This window comes from Rhinichthys klamathensis, unplaced genomic scaffold, assembly GCF_029890125.1.
Source record: "Rhinichthys klamathensis goyatoka isolate OS25496 unplaced genomic scaffold, OSU_Roscu_1.1 h1tg000021l_1, whole genome shotgun sequence".
Lineage (NCBI taxonomy): Eukaryota > Metazoa > Chordata > Actinopteri > Cypriniformes > Leuciscidae > Rhinichthys > Rhinichthys klamathensis.
In genome coordinates this window covers 778,276-802,206 of record NW_026606572.1, presented here as the reverse complement: position 1 = coordinate 802,206, position 23,931 = coordinate 778,276, and the positions used below count along the sequence as shown (strand labels likewise).

At 40.8% G+C, this 23,931-nt stretch overlaps 1 protein-coding gene across 1 annotated transcript in view; it reads right to left on the bottom strand.

Moving 5' to 3' along the window:
* The window catches only part of fstl1b (follistatin-like 1b), a 48,061-nt gene extending 40,689 nt beyond the window's left edge, over positions 1-7,372 (bottom strand). The window contains exons 1-2 of the mRNA XM_056240887.1: positions 7,138-7,372; positions 6,951-7,007 (exon numbers count right to left, since the gene is read on the bottom strand). Of these exons, the coding sequence (XP_056096862.1) occupies positions 6,951-7,007; positions 7,138-7,140 (60 nt within the window). The 5' untranslated portion in view covers positions 7,141-7,372. The remainder of the gene's footprint in view (positions 1-6,950; positions 7,008-7,137) is intronic.
* Between the last annotated feature and the right edge of the window lie 16,559 nt (positions 7,373-23,931).

Genomic DNA, 23,931 nt, shown 5'->3' with positions numbered 1-23,931 from the left:
TGTGCTGACAGGAAAAATGCTGTGTATCATTAAATAGAGGTATGAAGACATCGAGTCCTTGAGTACTAAAGGCTGAAATACATTACACAACTATAGGCACTAGGCATCATACACTTGCACGACTGGACCTTGTGCACTATAGCACTGAGGATCACACACTGTAAGTTGTTCCGAACACAACAAACTCACACAGAAACATGTGCCTCGCTGCTAGACGACGAACGACAAATAAAAACAAAAATCAGCTCAAAATATCAATGGGCCCCATTTACACCTGGTCACTTCATGTTTTTTTCTCTGATCGGAAGGTGCGGGAATCGAAGATCATATTTATAATTTTTTTTTTTTAGGGAGATACATTCATGAGGCCATGTTTTACATCCCCTTGCATGGAATCTGAAGCTAAAAAAATCAGTCTGTGCCCATCATACACTGTGATTTTCATATCTCATATATGCTTTGACTTTCAGCAACTTGTCCAGATTGTCAATGGGGGCAAAAATCTGGGAAGTGTGTAGTGTATTCCAGCTTTTAGATGCCGTCATCTGGTTGATGGGAGCAGATGTGAACTTTGGTTTTGGCGGTTGGTGGAAAGAATAAAAGAATAAAAATGATAACTGATTAAAAAACATACACAGTAAGTCTGTTTTAATCTGATTCCAATTATCCTGAGAAGTTAGCCTGGGAAAACCCAGACAACTTCCGGCAAATTTAGATTTGCTCTGAAAGTTAGTCTGGCAAAGAGCTCATTCAAGCCCATTTCCAATCCGTCGAAATCGAGGCACCAATCAGAAACGTTGGGGCGGGCTTTACACGATGACGACAGCGCTGGGATTTTGAAGCAGATTTTGTAGCCTACATTACAAAGATGGATGCCGCCGTCGAACATCACTCGTTCGAATCAATTTGAACGTTTCCTTTTTGTTAAAAACCGAGCAAAGAACAACACTCGGAGATGTTTCTGCCGCTCTGCATACGTCATCTCCTTCATCGCTCTGATTGGTTTTAGGTCTATCCGCGACGTCCGTTGGTGACGCCCAAGCGGCAACATTCTAATCTGAAAAATGAAGCCTACCCGGAAGTGCGAAAAACTGCAATACATCGAAAATCCGCTAGAGGGAGGTCCCAAAAGGGAGCAAATATCCATAGACCGCATGTTAAAATGTCCGTTTTCACAGCATAAATTTATATGTTTACATGTTGGTCCCATGGACTTTTATTGTATTTTTGGATAGGTCCCGAGTGCCTGACAACTGTGAGGGGGGTGAATTTTTTTCTAACTCGGTAGTTTAGATCGTATTTAGATATAAAATGTATGTCAAATAAGCGCGTGATTGACAGCTGATAACGGGCTGCGCCGAGTGGAATTCCTGAAATTTGACGTCTCGGCCATGATCTGACACAACACATCATACCACCTCTGTATCCTTTCTGAACATTTGTATTTGAAATATCGTAAGATTTTCCAAGATGGCACCGCCCATACCCCCCATAAACAGCCTCAAAACCGTTCTTCAGAAAGTCTATGGGTGACGTCACAGACGCTTTGTCCATATTTTTTACAGTCTATGGTGACGCCCCTCTGGAAATGATTTGTCTATGACGCTTTGCCAGACCCTAACTCGGTTACAACTGAGAATGGTCTGGTTTTAACCAGGCTACTGAGAAGTAAGTATTGTTGTCATTAAACATTTTCAGTTATTGCCAAAATGAGTCAGAATTGAACTGGCTAGCTTGAGCAGTTAGCCCTGCCGTTAGATGCAAAAATCCTGTTTCACCATTGATGGCCATTCTCAAAGGTATCTGTGTATTCTGACGAAATATATATTTTACATATATATTTTGGCAATAACATTTACATGCTTCATTGAGATGAATGGGAAAGCTAACTGACAATTTTCATCGGGTCTTTCTGACCTCCTTGGTTATTTCCTAAGCTCACGTGAATGTGTTCCAGATCATTAGACATGACGCTATGGTACCTTGGAAGCCTGTCTGAAACCAGTTTCCATATGAGGGGGTTTCATACAAAAACACTAAGTCACTGACTGACTGGGCAGCGAGGCAGCTGGCTTTTCTGGCACAGCCACTAACATGCGTCAGGAACAAAATTATAGCAATAGTGCATACATTTGAGTAACAAAAGCATTGCATTGGGAAAGATCAAAACAATAATTTCCGTAGTTGAAATCACAGAGGATGATTACTCTCAGTTAAGATCAGCAGACAGGGCACTGTGACCCTGACAGTGCCTTCTTTCTCTACACCTCTCTTTTCTCCTACCTCACTCTCTCTTTCTCCCTCATTTTCTTTCTCCCTCGGTAACTTCTATTTTTATCAGGGCTTAAAGCGCAGTCGATTCACCTGCTGTAAGACAGCAGGGAAACGCACGTAGAAAGCAACTCAAAACTCTTAGAGCTCAGTTTTTGATTATAGGAAGGGATTTAGGTAACTGCATTATCCTGCCTCTGCTACATTTAGCCGTGTAGAGAAAACAGTGCCTTGAGAAGAGCTGAAATTCATTCTTTTCCACATTTTGTGCTAATGTGTTTGGGTTGTGCATGTGTGTGATAATTCTTATCATATTCTGAAGAACAGTGTTTTCTTCTACAAAATTTTCTTTGTTCACTAATGAATCCTATAAACGACAGAGAATCAGAGAGAGACTGGGGATAAAACTGACAGATACTTCTTTTGGGGTTCTTTTCTTTTCTTTTTTTAAAGGTTGATTGGCATGTATAGTTCACCCCCCCCCCCCCAAAAAAAATTCTGTCATCATTTATGCACATTCATGTCATTCTAAAACTGTATGACTTTCAGGTGTTTTATTTTGTACAATCAAAGTCAATGGAAACCAAAACTGCTTTGTGACCAACATTCTTCATTGTTTTGTTTTGCACTTTTTTTGTTTTCCACTGAAGAATCAAAGTCATGCAGACTTGAAATGGTACAGTATGAGTGTGAGTAAATGGCAGAATTTTCATTTTTTGGGTGAATTATCCCTTTAATGATTCAATTTTTCTTGCTGACTGCCAATTATAAAACCTCCAATAGAGTGCAACAGTAGTGATGTGAACATAAAAACCCATACATATTTCTCCATAAAGACAATTGTTTGGTAATAATGTGCAAACCTTTTAATTAGGACCTGCCACAAAAGATTGTTACGCAGTGATATAAACTTCTGTGGATGCCACAAGTTTAAGTTATTTGATGAAAAAAAAAAAAAAAAAAACTGGTAAACAACTACACTACCCATAATCCTGGACAGAAATTCACCAATCACCAATCAGAGAAGCTGCTGCTACCATCCAATACTTTACAAATTAACTCGCGAAATTGCGAATGACATCATTCTACACTCTCAAACTATTTTTGTATTTGCTTAAAATCAATAAAAAAAAAAAAAAAAACGTTTTTGATTAAATTACATCATTCACAATATTTTATGGGATAAGAAATTAATTCTGAATATTAAATAATTTGTCTACACAGTCTTTCATTTTTATTCAAATTTTTATATACTTTTTTTTTTGCTTAAATGTTAGATTTATATTGGAGCTGGGTTTTTTCTCTTCTTTATAAAGCCATGTGGAGTCATTGGAATTAATAGGGAAGATTCAAGATCAATGAAAAATTGTCTGAATTGTGATCAGTCTATATGAAAACACATAATCACAAACAATGGGAGAAGATACACTTTCTTTGTCTTGGACTCCAATACTGTATAAACGCGCACACACACACACAAATCCATTCACTTACACTTACAATGTGAAAGCTCTATCAACCAACTACAAAATCATCCCAGCACAAACTGTATTTGTAGTAGGAGGAGTAGGAAATTCAGTGTGTTTTAATTTGGGGTGACACTATTTAAGAGCTTGTCTATGTAAGCAGCACATCATGCCTTTAGGGAACACAAGCTCTGACAGATCCAAAGCCCCCACTGAGTGAGATACAAGAAAGAGACAAACCACAGCATGAGCTGCGTGAATAGCGGAGGGAAGAATCATGCGGGTTGCATGACACCCATTATGAGCTGCTGTTCTTTTAGCTTAAGGGTTGTCTTATCAAGCTTGTCAGCATGAAATTACTTACACGTCATTCTGGCATACAAAAGCATGCTCTAACTACAAATGTAATCTCAATTCAAATTAAAAAATAATGCTTGGGAACATTCAATACATTTTTAAAAATAAAACCACTTTGTTTTCAGCACACTGTATATACGTATATGTGCTTGTTTGAGAAATGGCAGATGTATTACACAGGAAGTACATTCTTGATGCATGTGTCATTGACACAGGGGACAACTTTGACCAAAATGTGTTGTTTGTTTCCATAAACAAGAAGTAAAATATAAATGAAGGCATAATCTTGGATTTCAAGAAAAAAATCATTCTTAGGTAATTTTCACAGTGCATATAAATTAAAATATAGGGCAAGAAACAGTGTTTCCCCTACCATTGTTTTGGGGGGGCGGCCCGCCCCCCCAAAACGACCCCCCGCCCCCCTTAAATTGCTGACGAAATCCAGTCATAAAAAAAGAAATTTACTGTATAACGCGGAATTTCATGGAATTTGTCAATCTTTTGAGGAATAAATAGAAAGCAGTTCAGTATACACTTGAAATCAAATCGCGATGTAGAGTGTGTGTGGGTATTAAACCACAAAGACAATTTAAATACGAATCCTGCTTGTTCTGTGTGAATGAATGGTGCAGCCGACGCGCAGTTTCATTTACCACACACACACACACACACACTGAAGCACATGTGACGCTTGCGCTGTTTTTTGGCCTATATGAAGACACAAATGCATAAACTTCCTCTCCAGGCTCTAGATCCACTCCGAAAGTCACTTCGTGATCATTTAACCGCTTCATTTGAGAAAAACTATCATTATGACAAACACAGAAACTCAAAAGGTCTTCACGGCAACCCGTCAAAATAAAAGTTCGGTTTAACTTGACAGAAATATATTACTGTTGTACAGTAGAATTTAGATATGTCCCAATGTAATAATACTAACACTAATCCAAATAAATTATCATCAAAACTGAATTTAAGGAATTATCCATGTTTTAATTTTAACAGTAAAGCTCATTGTGCAGCACGTTATTTGACAAAAAGTTTATTTAATTTCATATGATTAAAATTGATGATTGATAAATGATAAAATTTGTGTTTTATGTCTTCATTTTATTACCAGAAAAAACACAACACAGAATTAGTGTGAATTTTTTTTCCATATTTTTTTTTAAATGTTGTATAGCTACGTTTAATGATTCATAATACACTATTTCAATTAATTAGACATGCTTTTTGATTGCTAAAAAATTTACACCACGTATCCGTAACACGCCCGCTCTGCAACACTAGCAGTCCCCCCCGAAAAAAAAATCCTAGGGGAAACACTGAGAATGTTTGCATTTGCATGTGTTGGGTTCCTGTTGTTGTGTGGCTTAAATGCGGCTCACCTGGCAGGTTGTTATTGCACTACAGAGCCTACGAACACAATTAACACAACACTAACAAAGACAACATATGGCCCCCATCAGCAGCTGCATCTGAGCACTGAAATCAGTGTAAACTCACTGGCCAAACACCACCTAACATGTTATTATCTGATTGGTTTTAACAGCTGTCTGTTTACAGCTCAATTCCCAAAGTAAAGACCACCACGCACACTCTCACCACACACAGAGTTCATTAACCACACAAACACAAACCAGGTGATGTAAATGTGTGTTTTGTGACAGATGCATCTTGACATCTCAGCTGGTCCAACATTCTTTATAAACAACTTCTTAATATATGCACTTTACATATTATTTATTTAGTCACTCAATGGTATACATTTTAAATAGCATGTGCATGCTAAATCTGTTCAAATGTAATGTATTTTTAGGTTAAATTTGATTCATATATTTAACAAAGAAATCATAATAAAATAAATAAATAAAAGCCGTGAGACATGGTGAAAGGAACTGGTTCTTATGGGTCAATTTTGATCCATAAAGAACACAAATATTTTTTTTTTGCATTCATGCATGCTGTTTGTTTACCAACTGCTGCCACTTCACAACAAAACTATATATAAAATAATAAACATTTCTTGTCAGTGCTGGGTAACTGATTGCATGTAATCTGGGTTATGTATTTAGTTTTCTAAAAATGAAACACTTGTAATTAATTTATATTACATTACATTTTAAAACACTCGTAATCAGACAACAATTACTTTTTTATTGATTACATGTTATTCTCACAAGGGCAGTAAATTATTCATAATTCATTGGTAATTGGTTGCAAATGCACTTTGCATTTTATATCAATATGGTACAAGATTATCCTATTCAGAGAAATGTATCAAACGTAATCTAAAAGTAGGCCTAATCAAAAAGTAATCTGATTACCTAAATGTCCAATGTAATTGTTTACCCTAACAAAACTTTTTGTCTTGCAGTTTGGAATCAGTAACCAACAATAGTAAGTTATACAAATACAAGTTAATTTGTAAGTTATATTCCCAGTACTGGTGGTAGCAGTATTATTATTAGTCAAATGCACAACTGGTGATGTCAACATGACGCCGCCCATGAGGTAGCGACCCGCTCCATGCAGAAAAAAAAAAAAAAAAAAAAAAAAAAAAAAAATTCTAGAGGACTGATGTCTGGAGTGTAAGTAAACATTATTAAACATGTTGTCTATTATGTGTAAAACTTTTTCAATTAGCAAAAAAAAATGACTGAGTTCAGCTTTAACACCATAATCATTAGCCCACAGCCTTGTTTTGTTCTAAGTTAATGTTGACCGGACTGGTAGCTTTTTTCGACAGTTCATTTGGTGCAAGTTGGATTTCAGAGACATTGTAATCCGGTTTCCCCATAAACATTTTTTTTCTTTAAAAGACGAGCTAATGAATGCGGTATTCATATAACTTACCTCGGCATGACAGCACACCACAGCCAGGAGGAAAAGCACGGGGAAACATCGAAACATCTGTAACGGGCGGAGAGAGTGAGAAGGGAGGCAAATACATTACAAACAGAGAAAGCGTTCAAAGCAATACAACACAAGTTATTTAAACGGTGTAAAGGGTAGGCTAGTAAATAGTGTTCAGGTTTCTCACCATTTTTGTAAGAAAAGCCGGTTTAGTGTGTTGTAGTGGGGAAAGCGCGGCGTCTGGTCCGCTGTAGATGTGGATCTGAGGATGTGATCGCAGGAAACTCGAGCAGAGCTCAGGAATCTGTTTCTTCCCCCTCCGTGACGTGACGTGGCCCGTGGAAAGCCGTGGAGCAGATCCAGATAAAGAGCACACACTCAAATGCACACACTCCTCTGCGAGTGACCGACTCAAACTGCAAGAGCTTTGCGTCGAAGAGTAGCCTACCGTTTTATATTAGCCCATATTACATGCAAATTAATTATTGGAATCGCAAGACAACGACTATCGAGGAAGCAAAGCAATGGAGAATGACATTTTATGTCAAATGATAGTTAGAAAAGTTGGAGGAAAAAAGACAGCTTCTGCATCCAGTGTGAAAGACAAATAAATAAAAACAATCACAAATTAGTATGAAAATAAATGGAACAAAGGAAAAGCAATCGCATTCGCAAATCATTATGTAAATAGACTAGTAAAAAATAAAGACCAATCGTAAATCAATATGAAAATAGGCCATTCCATCGCTGTCGGTTTCATTTTGAATGCTGAGCATTAGGCTACTTTACGGCTGAGATTTTAATTCCCTTCATAGCCTATGTTCCCCTTAATAAAACAATTTTTTTTTTTTTTTGATTAGGCCTATTATTATTAAATTAAGGTCCCATAGTGTGAAAGATCATTAATATTAGCTAAAATGCCTTTAGGTGTAGATTTTATTCTTTAAAATATAAAAATATAAATAAATAAAAAACATGATTAATTTTTAAATTATGATCTAAACAATGCAAGGAAATCATAAACCATTTCAATAATACTGTAAGAATTATTTATATATTTTTCTATCTCCATATTGCAACACCACCACCACACCACTGTTATCACTTACCACAAGTTTTGTTAAAAGTTGAAGTAGGCCTATATGTTTAAAAAAGAAACAGTTAAGATAAAATGAAACGTGATGTGTTAGAAAACAAAGAAAAATGAAGGTAAATTTCAGCTCTCACCAGAATATTTTTATTAAAGTTGAGGCAGTCGTACAAAATGGAGACCCTCATCCAGTGTTTTTGTCACCTTATTAAAATCTTAAAGATCATCATTAACACATCGAAATGGACTGTTTTGTTCAATTAATTCAATAACAATGCTTCTAACAAAGCTGAAACCATGAAGGACTCCACCCGCATTTCAAGAAAAAGTTTTAATTTATAGACAAAACCATCTGCTTATACATCACGCTTTACTCACCTTAAGGGGCTGATCTACCGTGATGCAGGGAGCCACTGCATGCCACCTAGATAAAGCACTGCCACTCTGTTAACTTGGTATCCCAATCTCAACCTATGAAATGTATAAGCAGTGATTCTTGGACAGTTTTTCAGCAGCTGCGTGTCGTGATGAGATGAGATTTTCCAGCTTAATCATAGTCCTTAATTACTAATTAAGAAGTGCCTGTGATTGTGGTGTCAATCAATATGCAAATATTGCACATTGCATATGCCCATTTTTTTCAGATAAATCCAAGTTAAAAACTTATTTGTTTGATAAGGCATACAATGTTGAAGCACTCTTGCATCATATTTTATTATTATTTTATTACTGGGTTGTATTTAATGGTGCTATACAAATACAATTTTCATTGCCATTATACGAAAGCTGAAAGATATACGCAAGAGACTGTCCATCTTGACTATGGGGTATAGTCCCAGACTAAAATGCATGTTTGAGCTGTTTGCAAAATCATAAAATGGAAAGTTTCCTTAATGATCATACAGTATAACAAAAAATATATTTTTGTTAGTTGGGAATGCACTACTGTTATTGTGCTTACACACCATTTACATTCTTAAAAAATGCTGCTTTTGTATTTCACTGACAACATACAATCAAATAAATTATCAAAATATTCATTTTGGGTGAACTATCACTTCAAACTAACAATTCATTAGCTGCTTCTCATAGCAACCAGTCTCTCTTGTGGCTAGCCAGAATTTTGATGAGATGTCTGATCAAATGGAAATTATATCCATGTTTATTCCACACAGAGAAAATAAAAAAGGAGCTTTGTCATATCAAAAGGTAAGGGTTTGGTGTGTTGTGTCAACTTTGATAATGGGTTTCTAAACTCATGAAACAGATACACACTGAAATAATGTCAAAATACTTTGCCTTCAAGTAAGTGCATTCACTGAGCGGCATCGATTTATTTGTAAGACTTGCCAATCATGCAAAGCAAATAGTGGCTTACTTAACACAGACTTTGTCCTTCCTCTAAATGTCTTTCAGCCAAGAGTGCCTGGTAATCAGAACAGCACATAATTGCTTTCTCCACAGCTACTTTTCATCACTGTTTTAACAGCATCTGCATAAATTCACTTCATGAATAAATAACCTGTCACAGATGCATCTGCTATTCAATCTCCTGTACTACACATTTAACACCATCTAGTCAGATATTCAGAAACAAGGTCAGTGGGGATGACACCTCTGTTTTTCTTCCCGTATGATCCCTTTATCTTCTTCTCTTACACGACCAGCACATCTACCTATGCAGCAGATACAAACACATGATGGGATTGGGAGGAAAGGGATGTTGTCCACAGGGAGCACAGAGGGGTGTGGTAATGCACAGTCAAGACCTGTACACTAATTGCAAAATGAAAATGCGAAACAAAAGCCAAAAAAGATAGTTGTCTATTGTTAATAGTGTAGCGATGCATGTTCACAGATCACATAGAGGCCACTTTAAAACTAGCAACTCTCTGTTGGTGAACATGGTGAATATGTGTGAACAACTTAAACACAAGCGAAATCTCTATGGGGAACTTTTTCGCCCTCGTGTGAAACTCCCGATCGTGCGGGTTCTTGTTGAAATGACTTGATTTCGCTTGCGAGCAATGGTAAATGTGACTGCTCTCTAAACGTGCATTTACATAACAACGATGTACTAAAAATAGAAGATTTTCCATTGTGTTTTTGAAAAGTTTTGCATACAGATGACAGCATTGTCAAAATGATTACCGTTCACACGGATCCGTAAAAAACGAATAAAAACGCTGTATTATGCTGCCAGGCCAGAAGTTGGTGATGTCACTTTGTAAAGAAACACTATATGCGCCTATAGACTGAACAAGTACAGTAATACGCATGCGCATTCTGTCACTGTCAAAAATTACCATTTTTGTAGTTTTACACATAGGCCTAACGATATCATTTTCAAACACTTGTACTTTGAAACCCGTTTTCAAAAGTTTGCTTTTCAGGCCCCCAAAATGCTGTTGTTGTGTAAACGAATGGCCAAAACGATGAACAAACAAAAAAATTCTCACATTTTGAAACTTTAACATTTTTCATTGAATCAGAATCTGTCAATATGTAGGCTACAATAAAATGAAAACTATTTCTGAAATATTTGCTTTTACTGTTGTCTTTATGTTTGTGTACATTTACATTAGCACAAAGGGTTCATAATCTGCAAATATTAGTAAAAGTGTCAAAGTGTGCAGGAAAAAAACAGCTCCATGTCATACGCTGGTTTTCAAAAGAGCTTTGCGGCATGTGACTAATTGTACAGCAGCAGTGCAAATATGACCAAAACTCATTTCTCAATTTTCTTTGATTTCTTTGATCTTTATCTAGATTTGGCAGGTGTGGTTTCTTGATTGGTTAATTGTCACAATTGCTTATACCATCACATTTAATTGGTCCTAAACCTCTGTGATGTACCTGTAGATGGTGTGTGAACAAAAAAAAGTTATTTATTTCTAATGAATATCTACGTATCCATGACATGCCATCTTGAGTTACTGAAAGTTTACCACTGGTCTGCCTTGCTATTTCTCACCGGGAAAGTCTTATTCGGCATCAATTTAAAAAATAATTAATTAGGCTTTGTTTGTAATTGGACTTAACTCATAGTCTCTGTAAAACTTTCCTGTCTGTCCATGTGAGGCAGTTTCTCTCCCATCAAAGAGAATCCTGTAAGAAGCATATGAGAGCCAGATGTACACAGCTGATCAGTTTCATACAGTACATGTCATGAAGGCTGCTTTTCTGTTTCTGCACACTTACTAAAGATGCTTCAGACCTTTAATCATGAATCTGTTACACTTTGGACACATCTGATATGTATTTGATTTAAGCATCCTTTAAAATTATTTGCTTTGGCTGTAAGCATTCATTTAGAAACAAATTCACAACATAATTAAGGCATATAACCAAGCAATCGACCAATGTCCTTTACAAATACTGTTCTCCTCAACATTGACTTTTTGATCACATCATTGTAGCATATTGGACATGGCAACTTTTCAATTAATAAATGCAATTTGATAAGGTATAATAAAGCATATCAGGATCAAGAGCAACAAAGGTAGTGGGATATTTGTGTGTTTTTCACAACCCACATTACTTTTTTGCTTTACAGAAAAATATTGCTGTAATAATTTCTTAAATTCCACAAGGTCCTATAGGTGCGGGCGAAGGAAGATGGAGCAGGGAGAGGGTAGATCCATATAACTTTAATAACACAATAGTGGTGAAGGGGGGTGGGGGAAACAGAAAAAGGTAAATTGTAGGAGATGCAGGTGTCCACGGAGGAGCCACAGAGCAACCAAGATAAGGACACAGAGGAAGACTTGGAGCGGAACTGATGGAGGGAGGAGCCATGGCACCGACCCAAATCCTAGCCACGAGGAAAGTCCGTCGCAGAACGGATGGAGGGAGAACGGCAGTGAGTCCGGGTGGAACCAAGGAGACTGTGGAGCTGTGAGAGCTGGAACCCTGTGCTGAGTCGAGAGGCCGAAGACACTGGGTGACACCCCAGGTCTGGAGGGCCAAGGCGGAGTTGGTAGCTTGTGGGACAGAGGAGCTGAAGGGAGCCGTAAGAGGTGGAACTGAAGAGGTTGGTGGAGCCACCATAGGCGGAGCAGAGGAGCTGATGGGAGCCAGCAGAGATTAATTATGAATATTTGGATCAGTTAATCAGATTAACTTGATGTAGCTACATTAACATTACAACCAATTAATCAGTTCATCCTGTGAACCCTCAATATTGGTTATTAATTGATTAATAGACATGTTATTAACTTTCCATTAAAAGTTATTAATGGAAATAACTGTCTTACTGTACAGTCCTACAAAGAGCATTTACTGGAAATCATTAAATAGACCTTGTTTGCAGGGCAGATAATCAGAACCAAATACGTATTGAAGTTATATTAACTAAATCACAAACATAACTAATCTAAACATATATACATTCGCACAATCACACATACATGGGTAAAATAGAAAGTGACAGGATGAAACCATAAACAGGGAATGAAGCTATGGAAAAGATGCATCTATCTATGAAAAGAACCATCAGCTTATTATTTTCACAGCACCTCATTAAATGTATACTTGCATGGCCTTTGCAGTGAAAGCATTTCGTGAAGTTCCTGAAGGATTTTGATGGTTCCATGAGTTTCAAACGATTTCTTCTGCGTTGAAGGAAGAAATGGTGATGCACTTGAATGGTTTATTTGACTCTGTTCTGGTTGAAGGTTTTCTCTCTCTCCATGAGCACATGGCTGGACTGGAGTGCAGATTGTGGCCTGCCGGCCCTGGTCGGTAGAGGCCACGCAGACAACCAGGAGAAGGGAGGAAGTCGGAAGAGTGGATGGTTGTCTATTCAGTGATGGTAAAGTTGCAGTTTTCTTCTGAGTTGGAATGAAGAAATTACAGTCTGACTCTGTTGGGAGAGTGAAGGCATAGCAGGCTGTGGATCAAGGCCTGCCGGCGGCCCGGCGCCCATGGGCCCCAGTTGGGTTCCCCACAGACATTAAGCCGAAGAAGCAGCAGAAGAAGCCATTTCGATCTTCACAGTAGCAATTTATAGAGACCAAACATGGTATAGGTGAGGTTACATTGACCTTTGGTTCTATCATAAAATACACAGTATAAAAAAAAATAGAATTAAAAGACACTACACATGACAGTAAATCATTCACACAGTGTTCTGGGATGCATGTTAAAGTTGCAGTTTTCTTCTGAGTTGGAATGAAGAAATTACAGTCTGACTCTGTTGGGAGAGTGAAGGCATAGCAGGCTGTGGATCAAGGCCTGCCGGCGGCCCGGCGCCCATGGGCCCCAGTTGGGTTCCCCACAGACATTAACCCAAAGAAGCAGCAGAAGAAGCCATTTCGATCTTCACAGTAGCAATTTATAGAGACCAAACATGGTATAGGTGAGGTTACATTGACCTTTGGTTCTATCATAAAATACACAGTATAAAAAAAAATAGAATTAAAAGACACTACACAAGACAGTAAATCATTCACACAGTGTTCTGGGATGCATGTTAATTTTTAGATCAGTTCGTCTATAAATGAATGCAGGAAAGTCTGTTTTAAGGTCTGTTTCGGTCTTTCCTGTCTTGACCACATGACGACATTTTACAGCAATAAAACCATCTTATCTGTCATGGTTCTTGCCCTAGTTGGGGGGATGGGACCATAGATCTAAGAGTTTTAAAAATTATTTGTTAAATATAACAAATAATTGTGTCTGATTTGTCTAAGTCGTTACAATGGAGACACTCTGTTAATAAAATGTTTATTGTAGTCTGTGAAAAATTCAGAGAATGTGAAATGGTGAGTGTCTCACAGAGATGGAACACCTCCCCTTTGTGGTTGATGTGTGAAGTGACATTTATTAGAGGTTAATTATGAGCCTCAGTAATACAAGGAGCTCAGGTGTAGAGTTGTCATCCGTTACACATTATTCATGAGGAAATTAGTTATCCATACTGATTTTTCAGTAGATGAAAATGTCCTTGATATGTGGTCTTTCATTGTGTTATGCTGGTCTGTTGGATATGGATAACATCTGAATAAAGACATTATTCCTTTCCCTTCACCTCACGAGTCAGTGTAACCTTCAAAAAATAGTGTAGCCTAAGTCAAAATATGTAAATAAGTATATACAGTCAGCTGGTCATTATGGAATTAAAAAACCCATCGGACTGTACTAATGAGCACAACATGCTACACAGCTACTTGCTAAAAAAATATATGGCAATGTGAAACATCGATTGTATAAACTGTTTTATTATCTTATTGATTGGATTTAAGTTTGAAGAGCCTCAGACTGTGAACTGTTTTTGTTTATTTGTGATGATTGTGAAGTGTTCTTGGTCATGAGAAACATTTTTAGCAGTCAGCTTTGTGTGGTTAGTTATTCCGGCCACACAAACATGCTTCCTGCTTTACTGTTATAGAGAAACGTACTTGTTTACTAATGTAACCTCGGTTCTCTTACGAGAGTTCTCGTACTGCGTAATAGCTTACGCTAGGGGAAAACCTCTTTTACACGAGATATTGAAGCCAAAACTTATCCTTAATTTTTTATTAATATAAAACGCTTTGCAGCAGCAAGCAGACACAGGCGATACAGCTTGCGCGCCTATTGGCTGCTCTTGCGGCAAATGCAGCAGCCTATCGAGAGAGACTCTGTGTGACGTAATGACCAATGGGGGCAACTCGCGCCCATATCGTCACGTCCCGCCAGAAAGGGCGTGGTCTCACTCTATAAATATGCTCGTTAGGCTGGTACAAGCTGGTTTTCATCGCCGAAGCGAACCAGAGCGTATTCCAAGCACGGCAAGATACGCAGTACTCGTTCCCTCTCTAGAGAGAACCGAGGTTACGTTAGTAACCGAGTACGTTCTCTTACGAGAGTATCTCTCGTACTGCGTAATAGCTTACGCTAGGGGAACACAATGCAACACGCCGTGCGTACAGGGATCCAACACCAAAGTCCCAGGGGCCGAAGCCCAGGGCTCATATAGTGCATAATCACCATAAACTCACATAGAGTGGAGGAAGAGAGGCTGGAAGCGTCATTCCTTATAAAATAGCACCCAGCGGGGCTATCATATGACAATAAAACGCGCAGCCAGGGTGAAAGCTTTCAGCCTGATCTGGGTGGCCATATGTGTGTCAACACTCATGGGGCTGCAGTAAACTCAGCATCTGGGCCGCATAGCGGGGCAGATAGCACTGAATTTTTTGACCGCCAAAAGCTTAGCTTGTAAGGCGGGTACCTCCAGGTTATAGTATTTCATAAATGTAGACGGCGAGGCCCAGCCCGCGGCCGTACAGATATCTTGCAGGGAAACCCCGCTAGACCATGCCCACGAAGAGGCCACGCCTCTCGTGGAGTGCGCTCTGACACCCAAGGGGCACTGCAGGCCCTTTGCAGTGTAAGCGAGCGCAATGGCATCCACTATCCATCTGGATAGGCTCTGTTTTGAGGCGGCAAGTCCCTTGGAGCGCCCGCCAAACAAAACGAAAAGCTGCTCAGTCTGTCTGAAAACAGACGAGCGCGACACATAAGCTCTTAATGCCCTGACGGGGCAAAGGAGACTCGCGTCCTCCTCCTCATTGAGAACCGGAAGGGCGGACAGGGAAATTACCTGGGCCCTTAACGGTGTATTGAGGGATTTCGGCACATACCCGTGCTTAGGTTTGAGAATGACCTTCGAGTCATTAGGCCCAAACTCCATACATGACGCGCTTACTGAAAGCGCCTGCAAGTCCCCTATGCGCTTCACTGAAGCGAGAGCCATGAGAAACACTGTTTTGAACGACAGGTCCACCAGCTGGACATGTCCACCAGACATGTCCACCAGCTGGATTGGCTCGAACAGGGCGCCTTTCATGGCCTCCAGGACCGTGGAAAGGTCCCACGTCGGGACTGAAAGGGGCCTGGGAAGGTTTAGCCTCCGAGCTCCCCTAAGGAAACGCAAGACTAAGTCGTTCTTCCCCAGCGACTGACCAGACACCGGTTTTGCAAACGTTGCTATGGCCGCCACATTGATTTGAGCGTGGATGGGGTCCTGCCCTGATCCAGTAGCTCTTGAAGGAAGGAAAGCACTTCCGAAACCCCGCATTCCACAGGTGAAAAACTCTGGGCTTGACATCATGCAGAGAAAACAGACCATTTCGAGGAGTAGAGCCGCCTGGTAGACGGAGCTCTAGCCTGCGCGATCGTGTTTAACACTCCTTCTGGGAGGCTAGCGGGTACCCGTTGATGGCCCATGCGTGCAGGGACCACAGCTCCGGGCGAGGGTGCCAAATCGAGCCCTCCGCCTGAGAGTGGAGGTCTCTCCTCAATGGTACAGGCCATGGGGCAGTGCTGGTCAGCTGCATCAGGGCAGGGAACCACGTCTGGTTTGTTCAGAGCGGAGCTACGAGCAGCACTGGGCATCCGTTTTCCCTGATTCGTTCCAACACCTGAGGCAGGAGCGAGACAGGAGGAAAAGCATATAGGGGGCAGCGGGGCCAAACATGAGCCAGCGCGTCCTTGCTTTTCGAGAAAAACTTCGGGCAATGAGCGTTTTCGTGGGACGCGAATAGGTCCACCTGTGCTCTGCCGAACGTTTTCCACAGCAGCTGGACCGTCTGCGGGTGCAGCGACCACTCCCCTGCTGGAACATTGTTCCTGGACAGTCTGTCTGGTCCCACATTCAGGTGACCAGGCACGTGCGCTGCTCTCAGTGAGAGCAGGTTGTGCTGAGCCCAGACCAGTTTTGTGTGTGTCGGCGTTTGTATGCCGGTGTGCGTGTTATACAACAGGCTCATTGCTGCAATAATGACATTTTTAGCCCCTCAAACTTGGAGCTGAGAAATGTTTGAGAAATGGAGATTAGTCCGGCCTCGGCGGGGACTAAAACACACTCTTTTCTCATTTGCCCGGTGACGCACGCCCATGGGGGGCGGGGTAGATTTCTTATAACGTAAAGAAAGCTAGCCGCGGTTTTAGGGCTCGCGGTCTTGATGCTGGCCCGTTTCCCTGACAACTCGCGCGGCGGTTGCGCGGGCGCCTCCCACTCGAGGCCGATGCTTTCCACGGCCTGAGAGAGCAGACGCATCAGCTCAGTCTCAATGCCGGCTCTCTTACCAGTGGTTTGGCGGGAAACGCTAGCGGAGAGGAGGTCCACGGAGCTCGCCCAATCCTCGCTATCAGATGCCAGAAGAGAACAAGCCTCGGTGGGTTCGTCGAACTCGTGGACGGACGCGGCGGCAGGCGGCGGCCGTTGTCCGTCAGTGAGCGACTCGAGCGAAGCCGGCGAAGCTGGCGGGCGAACCGGCGAGCTTTGGCGGGCTGGAGAAAGCTCGGGAGCGCGCTGGGCGCGGCGCTTCTTGCGGCGCGGCACCACGGCGGGCTGTGGTGAAGGCTCGGAGAATGATGCCAGGCGAGTCCTCAGAGTCACCATAGACAAAAACTCGCAATGAGAGCATCCGCCGTCAGCGAGCGCGATGGCCGCGTGATCCTCACCCAGGCAGGACACACAGATGACGTGACGGTCCCCGTCGCTGAGTGGGGCGCGGCACGAGCCACAGGATGGCATCTTTAAAAAGACGCAGCTCTTTTGTGATGAGAAGTGTGAGTCGCGTCAAGTAAGCGAGCAAACACTCTCAGCAGAGTAAGGATACAAAGTGATATAAAAGGATATAGAACGCCGGAAAGCGCAGCAGGTACGGCAGTTGAAGGCGGCGAGGCCAGCGACTCCAGCTGGTCCCGCTGAAAAGCTTGCTTCGACGGCGCGGCTTTTCACTCCGGATCCAGCGATGCGTGTGCTTCGCTGAAGAGATGAAAATCAGCTTGTACCAGCCTAACGAGCATATTTATAGAGTGAGACCACGCCCTTTCTGGCGGGACGTGACGATATGGGCGCGAGTTGCCCCCATTGGTCATTACGTCACGCAGAGTCTCTCTCGATAGGCTGCTGCATTTGCCGCAAGAGCAGCCAATAGGCGCGCGAGCTGTATCGCCTGTGTCTGCTTGCTGCTGCAAAGCGTTTTACATTAATAAAAAATTAAGGATAATTTTTGGCTTCAATATCTCGTGGAAAAGAGGTTTTCCCCTAGCGTAAGCTATTACGCAGTACGAGAGATACTCTCGTAAGAGAACATGACTGCTGCACTACAGAAAACAAGTTATCTTATTACTGCTAGATTTTAGCCACAAGACGTCTACTTCTTCTTCTTTTAAAATAAGTTAAAATGGGCTACATGGACGTTTATATTTATCTATAACAATAGAATTAATTTTTTGTATTGGTCAAATATTTGGGCTTCCCAATGTTGCAAAAATTGTGCTTGTTCATTTTGAAATAATGTTACTTCATAAACTGACCAACACATAAAGATGTAGTGATTAAACTAATGTCACATCAGTAACATGATCACAATTAAGTTGAAAGGTTTTGATTAAACAGACAGAGCTTAGTGCACATACATATTCACATAATAAAGGGTTTTCATTTGCTTCTACAATTATTACATATGACTCTGGCAATTATTCAGAGAAGTGGCCATTGCATAAACTTAGTCTCAACTTTAACTTCTGTTAAGACAGATTCAGATTCAAATTAGACCAACCTATGGTTTTATGTTACCGACTTAAAAAAAGTTATGACCAGTATTGATCAGGTTGTAAATTTTAGAAGGGTAAAAAGGGTAAAGGCATGTTAGAAGTCTATTGAGCAAAGCTTTGATAAAATCTGCAGAGATTTTTGCGGTAAAAAGCAGAGCAATCCTCAGTTTCAAGAGTAATATATAGAGCAGAGCCAGAGCAGAAATATAACATAGAAAAGAAGAATATATTTTTTCTTTAAGTAAACACAAAGTAGAACATGAACAAGCGTGAGCTGTTTAATTAGACGAGTAAACACGGTAGACAGTGACAGGATGTGAAGGTTCTGCTGTGTGGAAAATGAGCTCTGTGGTTTCACTGGTCACTGCAAACAAGAGCACAAAACTAATCCGATTATATTTGTTACCATCCATTATATACTGTATATGTGAACATTGTATTTAGGTGACCTGTGTTTGGATTTACATGTTTAATAATTATTCTAATTCTAAAAACTATTCTTAATAATTAAGTATATTCTTATCAGCTATCTTAGTCATTGCCCTCTGTCTTCACCTCTTCCTTTAGTTCAGTCTCTACACGTCTACAAGCCTTTACGATACTGAGCGGACAGTAAGACAGTTTATACTCTTTCACAGCCCTTAAACTGTAATGGCAAATTTTCAAACCAGGATTCTTCATCTGGATCTCTGTGTCGTCATTATTCTCCTGACTTACACAGGTACTGATTTAAGATCAAGATTTCTTTCCTCTCCTTACTTGGTTTCTGGCGTCTCAAAACTGATAAATAAATAGGATGTAGCCTCTGCATGTAGCCTCTACGAGTTGTTGAAAAAAGTTGTTTCCTAATGTGTGTGTGCGTGTTTTTTTTTTAAAATCAGGTTTTAAAGATTAAGCACCATATGAACACTGTTGTGTGTCTCAAGTTTTTCTACTGCATGATAACAATGAAACTCTTTTCACAAGTTTTCCTTTTTAGGGTTGCATTTTTCAAATGCATTGTAAGCCTTATTAGTTGTTTGATTTTCTGTCTTTTCATTAGATTATTCCAAATCAAATCAAGAGCCAAGGATTCGGCAGCACATCCACAAAACAGTGTTTGTGGGGGAAACAGTTACACTTCACTGCAACAAAACCCCACATGATGATCATTTAACATGGAAAATGAACAGCTCTGTTATTTTTAGTTATGACTCGACCAATAACAGAACTATGAGAAACTTCAGCTCAAACAGGATTCACATCAACCCAGCCGTTCCAAGAGATTTAAAAATACATCAAATACAAGCGTCTGATGCAGGAAACTACACCTGTTATCCAGCAGCAATAAGATGGACATTAACAATAACAGGTTATTCCATGATTATTTGATTTGTTTTCTAAAAAACGAAAACAAATAAAGGGCATTTATTAAAGAAGAAATATAAGTATGTTTTTAACAAGTCATTATCTAAGTGCTGGTTTACTGATATCATGTTTGTTTGACTCTTTTGTGTGTCAGAAAACAGACCATCATCACCCAAACAAAAAAAGCCTCTCTACATCATCATCATCATCTCATGTTCTGGAGTTATTATGTTTTTTTTAATAATCACCATCAGCTTCTGCATTCACAGGTGAGAGACATTGATTTAATCAATATTTCTTAACTTCAGCAACAGTGATATGTAGTTCCAGCTTCTCAACAGCTAACCCATGCTATAGAATGACGAACTGCTTCCTTTAATTTTTTCCGACTTTTTACGATTTGCTACTTTTCAAAGTGTTTGTAGGCCGTGTCTAAATAGCCAGCTTTTTCGGCAAAAGTTATTTTCATTAACTCCGCCAACAACTGGTTATATATTTTACCTTTAGCACAAATAGCTCTACACTTGTATTTACATTTTGTTCGAATATAGCATCTATCAGTATCATCTATCAGCTGGTCACGGCAGTGATGAAAGAGAGTTCATTGCAGTTCATCAGAATTGTTTTACGGGTGATAAAGTTTACCAGTTTATTAAGCACCCCCTGAAAAGGCATAAAGTCTGTATATATTTGTTTACTGTTAGTTGTAACGAGTTTTGTTGTTGTTGTTGTTGTTATTCGCAGTGTATGTTGATGATAATACAAGGGAGAGAGATAAGACTTCAATGTGCACTTCTTGTACTGATGTATTCAGCTCTTACGAGTGAAAACGGATGCTTTGTCATGTGTGTGATGTACAATTTAACCCTTGTGTTCTGTTCGATTTCTGTGTACACCCCTTATGGACCGGGTCAAATTGACCCTAATTGGATTCAATACAATTCCTCAAAAATCACACTATGAAAAACAACAAAGATTTAGATACAAACTTTAAACTATAAACTTTTAATATCAACATTTGTCAAACATTACAAAAACATTGTATCTGAAAATATGATGTATGAAAATGTTTTTAAAACATTTTTTAAAACAGTTTTGTTTTGACAAAATTGGAAAATAAACAGTATACTGATTTTTTTTGCATATATTTTTTTTAAACTTTTTTTTTTTTTAAATTTTATGCTTTGAACATCGTAACTGAACAACAAAATTACTGTATAATGATTTTTTTTTCATTTTCCTAAGTTAACTTTCCCTAGTTTCCTAAGACCTATTTTCCTAGTTTCATTATTCACTCACTGAGAAGTGAGAAACCAAACATAACAAAAACATACATCAAATAAATGTTTTTTTATTTATTTTTTGGCTCTGTGAAGCTGCCTTTGAAAATCATAAAAGTTTTGGTTAAAAGCTAGGTATTTTAGATATTTTGAATATTGAAATGAGAGCTTATTTTACTATCTGTGTCTGACAAAGATTTTCATCTGTAATTTGCAAATAATTCTGAACACTGTAATTTTGTTTGTATATGTCAAAACACATCAGCATGTTGAAACTTTGCATGCATGTTCATCATGATAAATGAGAAAAAGTCACAAAATATCAAGAAAAAAAAACGTCTCAGGTTACGACTGTAACGATAGTTCCCTGAGAAAGGGAACGAGACGATGCGTCATCGACGCTTTGGGAACGCCCCCAGCGTGAATGCGTCTGAGCATCAATGTCAACTAGTCCAATGGAAAGAATGAGCGTCACGGGCGGGTGACGTCATGACCAGGAAGGCATAAGAGCACATCCGGTGAAACGCGGCATTAGCTTCAAAAAGTCGAAGCAAGCCGATCACAGGGATGCAGGAAGTATGGCAGGGTGACGCATCGTCTCGTTCCCTTTCTCAGGGAACTATGGTTACAGTCGTAACCTGAGACGTTCCCTTTCGAGGGAACTCGCGATGCGTCATACTCGCGATGCGCCTTCAGAATACCCAAAACGCCAGAATTCCAAGTACCTGAGTGTTAGTCTGTTGGAACTAAGCACTAAGCACCTGAGAACCTGGGGCAGCATCCAGGTCCAAACTGTAAAACCTGACGAACGTGAGCGGTGAGGACCAGCCTGCCGCATCACATACGTCTTGAAGAGAAACTCCAAATAATAAGGCTTTAGAGGCCGCCATACCCCTCGTAGAGTGAGCTCTGACCACCAAAGGACACGGCTGGTCAGAGTACTCGTATGCAAGTGAAATAGCCTCAACTATCCACTTACTAACCGTCTGTTTAGAAGCAGGAAGACCCTTCTTAGGTGATCCAAAGCAAATAAATAACTGGTCGGACTTCCTCATTGAAGATGTCCGATGAACATAAGTATCCAGTGCTCGCACTGGACACAAGAGGTTCAGCCTTTCCTGGTCCGCAGATGTAAAAGGAGGACAGAAACCTGCAGCACAATAGGCCTCGGAATAATGGTAGGCACCTTTGGAACATATCCATGTTTCGGGTAAGAATGCCTTGGCCATCCCCGGTGCACTCAAGGCAGGTGGGGACCGAAAGGGCCTGAAGGTCTGACTCTAATAGGGACGAAATAGCTAGCAGAAAATAGTCTTAAAAGAAAAGAACTTCTCTGAGACCAAATCTAAGGGCTCGAAGGGAGCCCCAGATAGGCCTTCCAGAACTATTGCAAGGTCCCAAGCCAGCACCCTAGTGCAAGTTGCAGGCCTCAGCCTCAAAGTGCCACGAAGGAAACGAGTGATCAGGGGGTCTCGACCCAAAAATGTACTACCCACCAGGGCGTGGAAAGCCGCAATGGCCGCCACGTATACCTTAAGCGTGGAAGGACATAGACCTGATACAAAGCGTTCTTGCAGAAACTCGAATACTGTGTTTACTGAACAGTTAACCGGATCCCACTGACGCTGGTAACACCAAGAAGTGAAAAACTCTCGAAATAGTGAATATAGTTTCCTCGTAATGGGAGCTCTGGAGCTTAGAATGGTCTCAACAACCTCGGTTGAGAGACCACTCTCTATGAGTTGGGCCCCCTCAGAGGCCAAACCCACAGTTTCCAAATCCCCTGCCGGGGGTGCAATATTGCATCCCCTGCCTGAGACGGAAGGTCTCTCCTGATCGGGACCTCCAAGGGAGGTCCGTCGAGGAGAAAAATTAGGTCTGCAAACCAAATTCAGCTCGGCCAGGGTGGTGCTACTAAATAGGCTTATTCCATCCTGGCGGAATCACTCCAGAACTCCTGGGAGCAGAGCAACAGGGGGAAATGCGTACAGACGTAGCCTCAGCCACGTCTGCACCATAGCAACCAGCCCCGAGGGGACTGGTTGAGTGAGGGATAACCAGAGTGGACAGTGCGTCGTATGCTGAGACGAGAACAAATCCACTTCTGCCTGGCCATAAAACTCCCATATTTGCTCCACCGCCTCGGGGTGGAGTCCCCTGGCCTCAGCCCCTGCCTCGACAGGGTGTCTGCTCCAATATTCTGGCCCCCCTGGAATATACACTGCCCTCAGACAGCGTAATTTCCTGAGGGACCAAAATAATAGGCCACCAACGTGTTGTCTGTGGGTCAAGAACCAGAGTTTCCTCCATATAACCAAGGCGCGGGGATACTGCCGCGTGATCTTGATCGTACGGAGTGGGTTTCCCCTCAGGGAGAACCCTCTGGTCCTGAGCCACCACTGTAAAGGTCTCACGTACAGCAGGTCAAAGGGTATCACATTCAACGCTGCTGCCCTGAGGCCTAACAGTCACTGTTTCAGAACAACACATGATGGCCCCTCAGGTCTGGGAGGAGATGTCTCAACGCATTGAAGACGACCATCATCTCTAGGCAATTCATGTGCCAAGCGAGATGATGACTCCTCCCAAGCTCTGAGCTGAGCGGCCTTCCAATACCGCTCCCCAGCCGGTGAGGGAAGCATCTGTCGAGATAGCAACTCGATGGCAAAGAGCTCCCAACACCGAACCCTGGGTTAAGAACCAGTGTTTC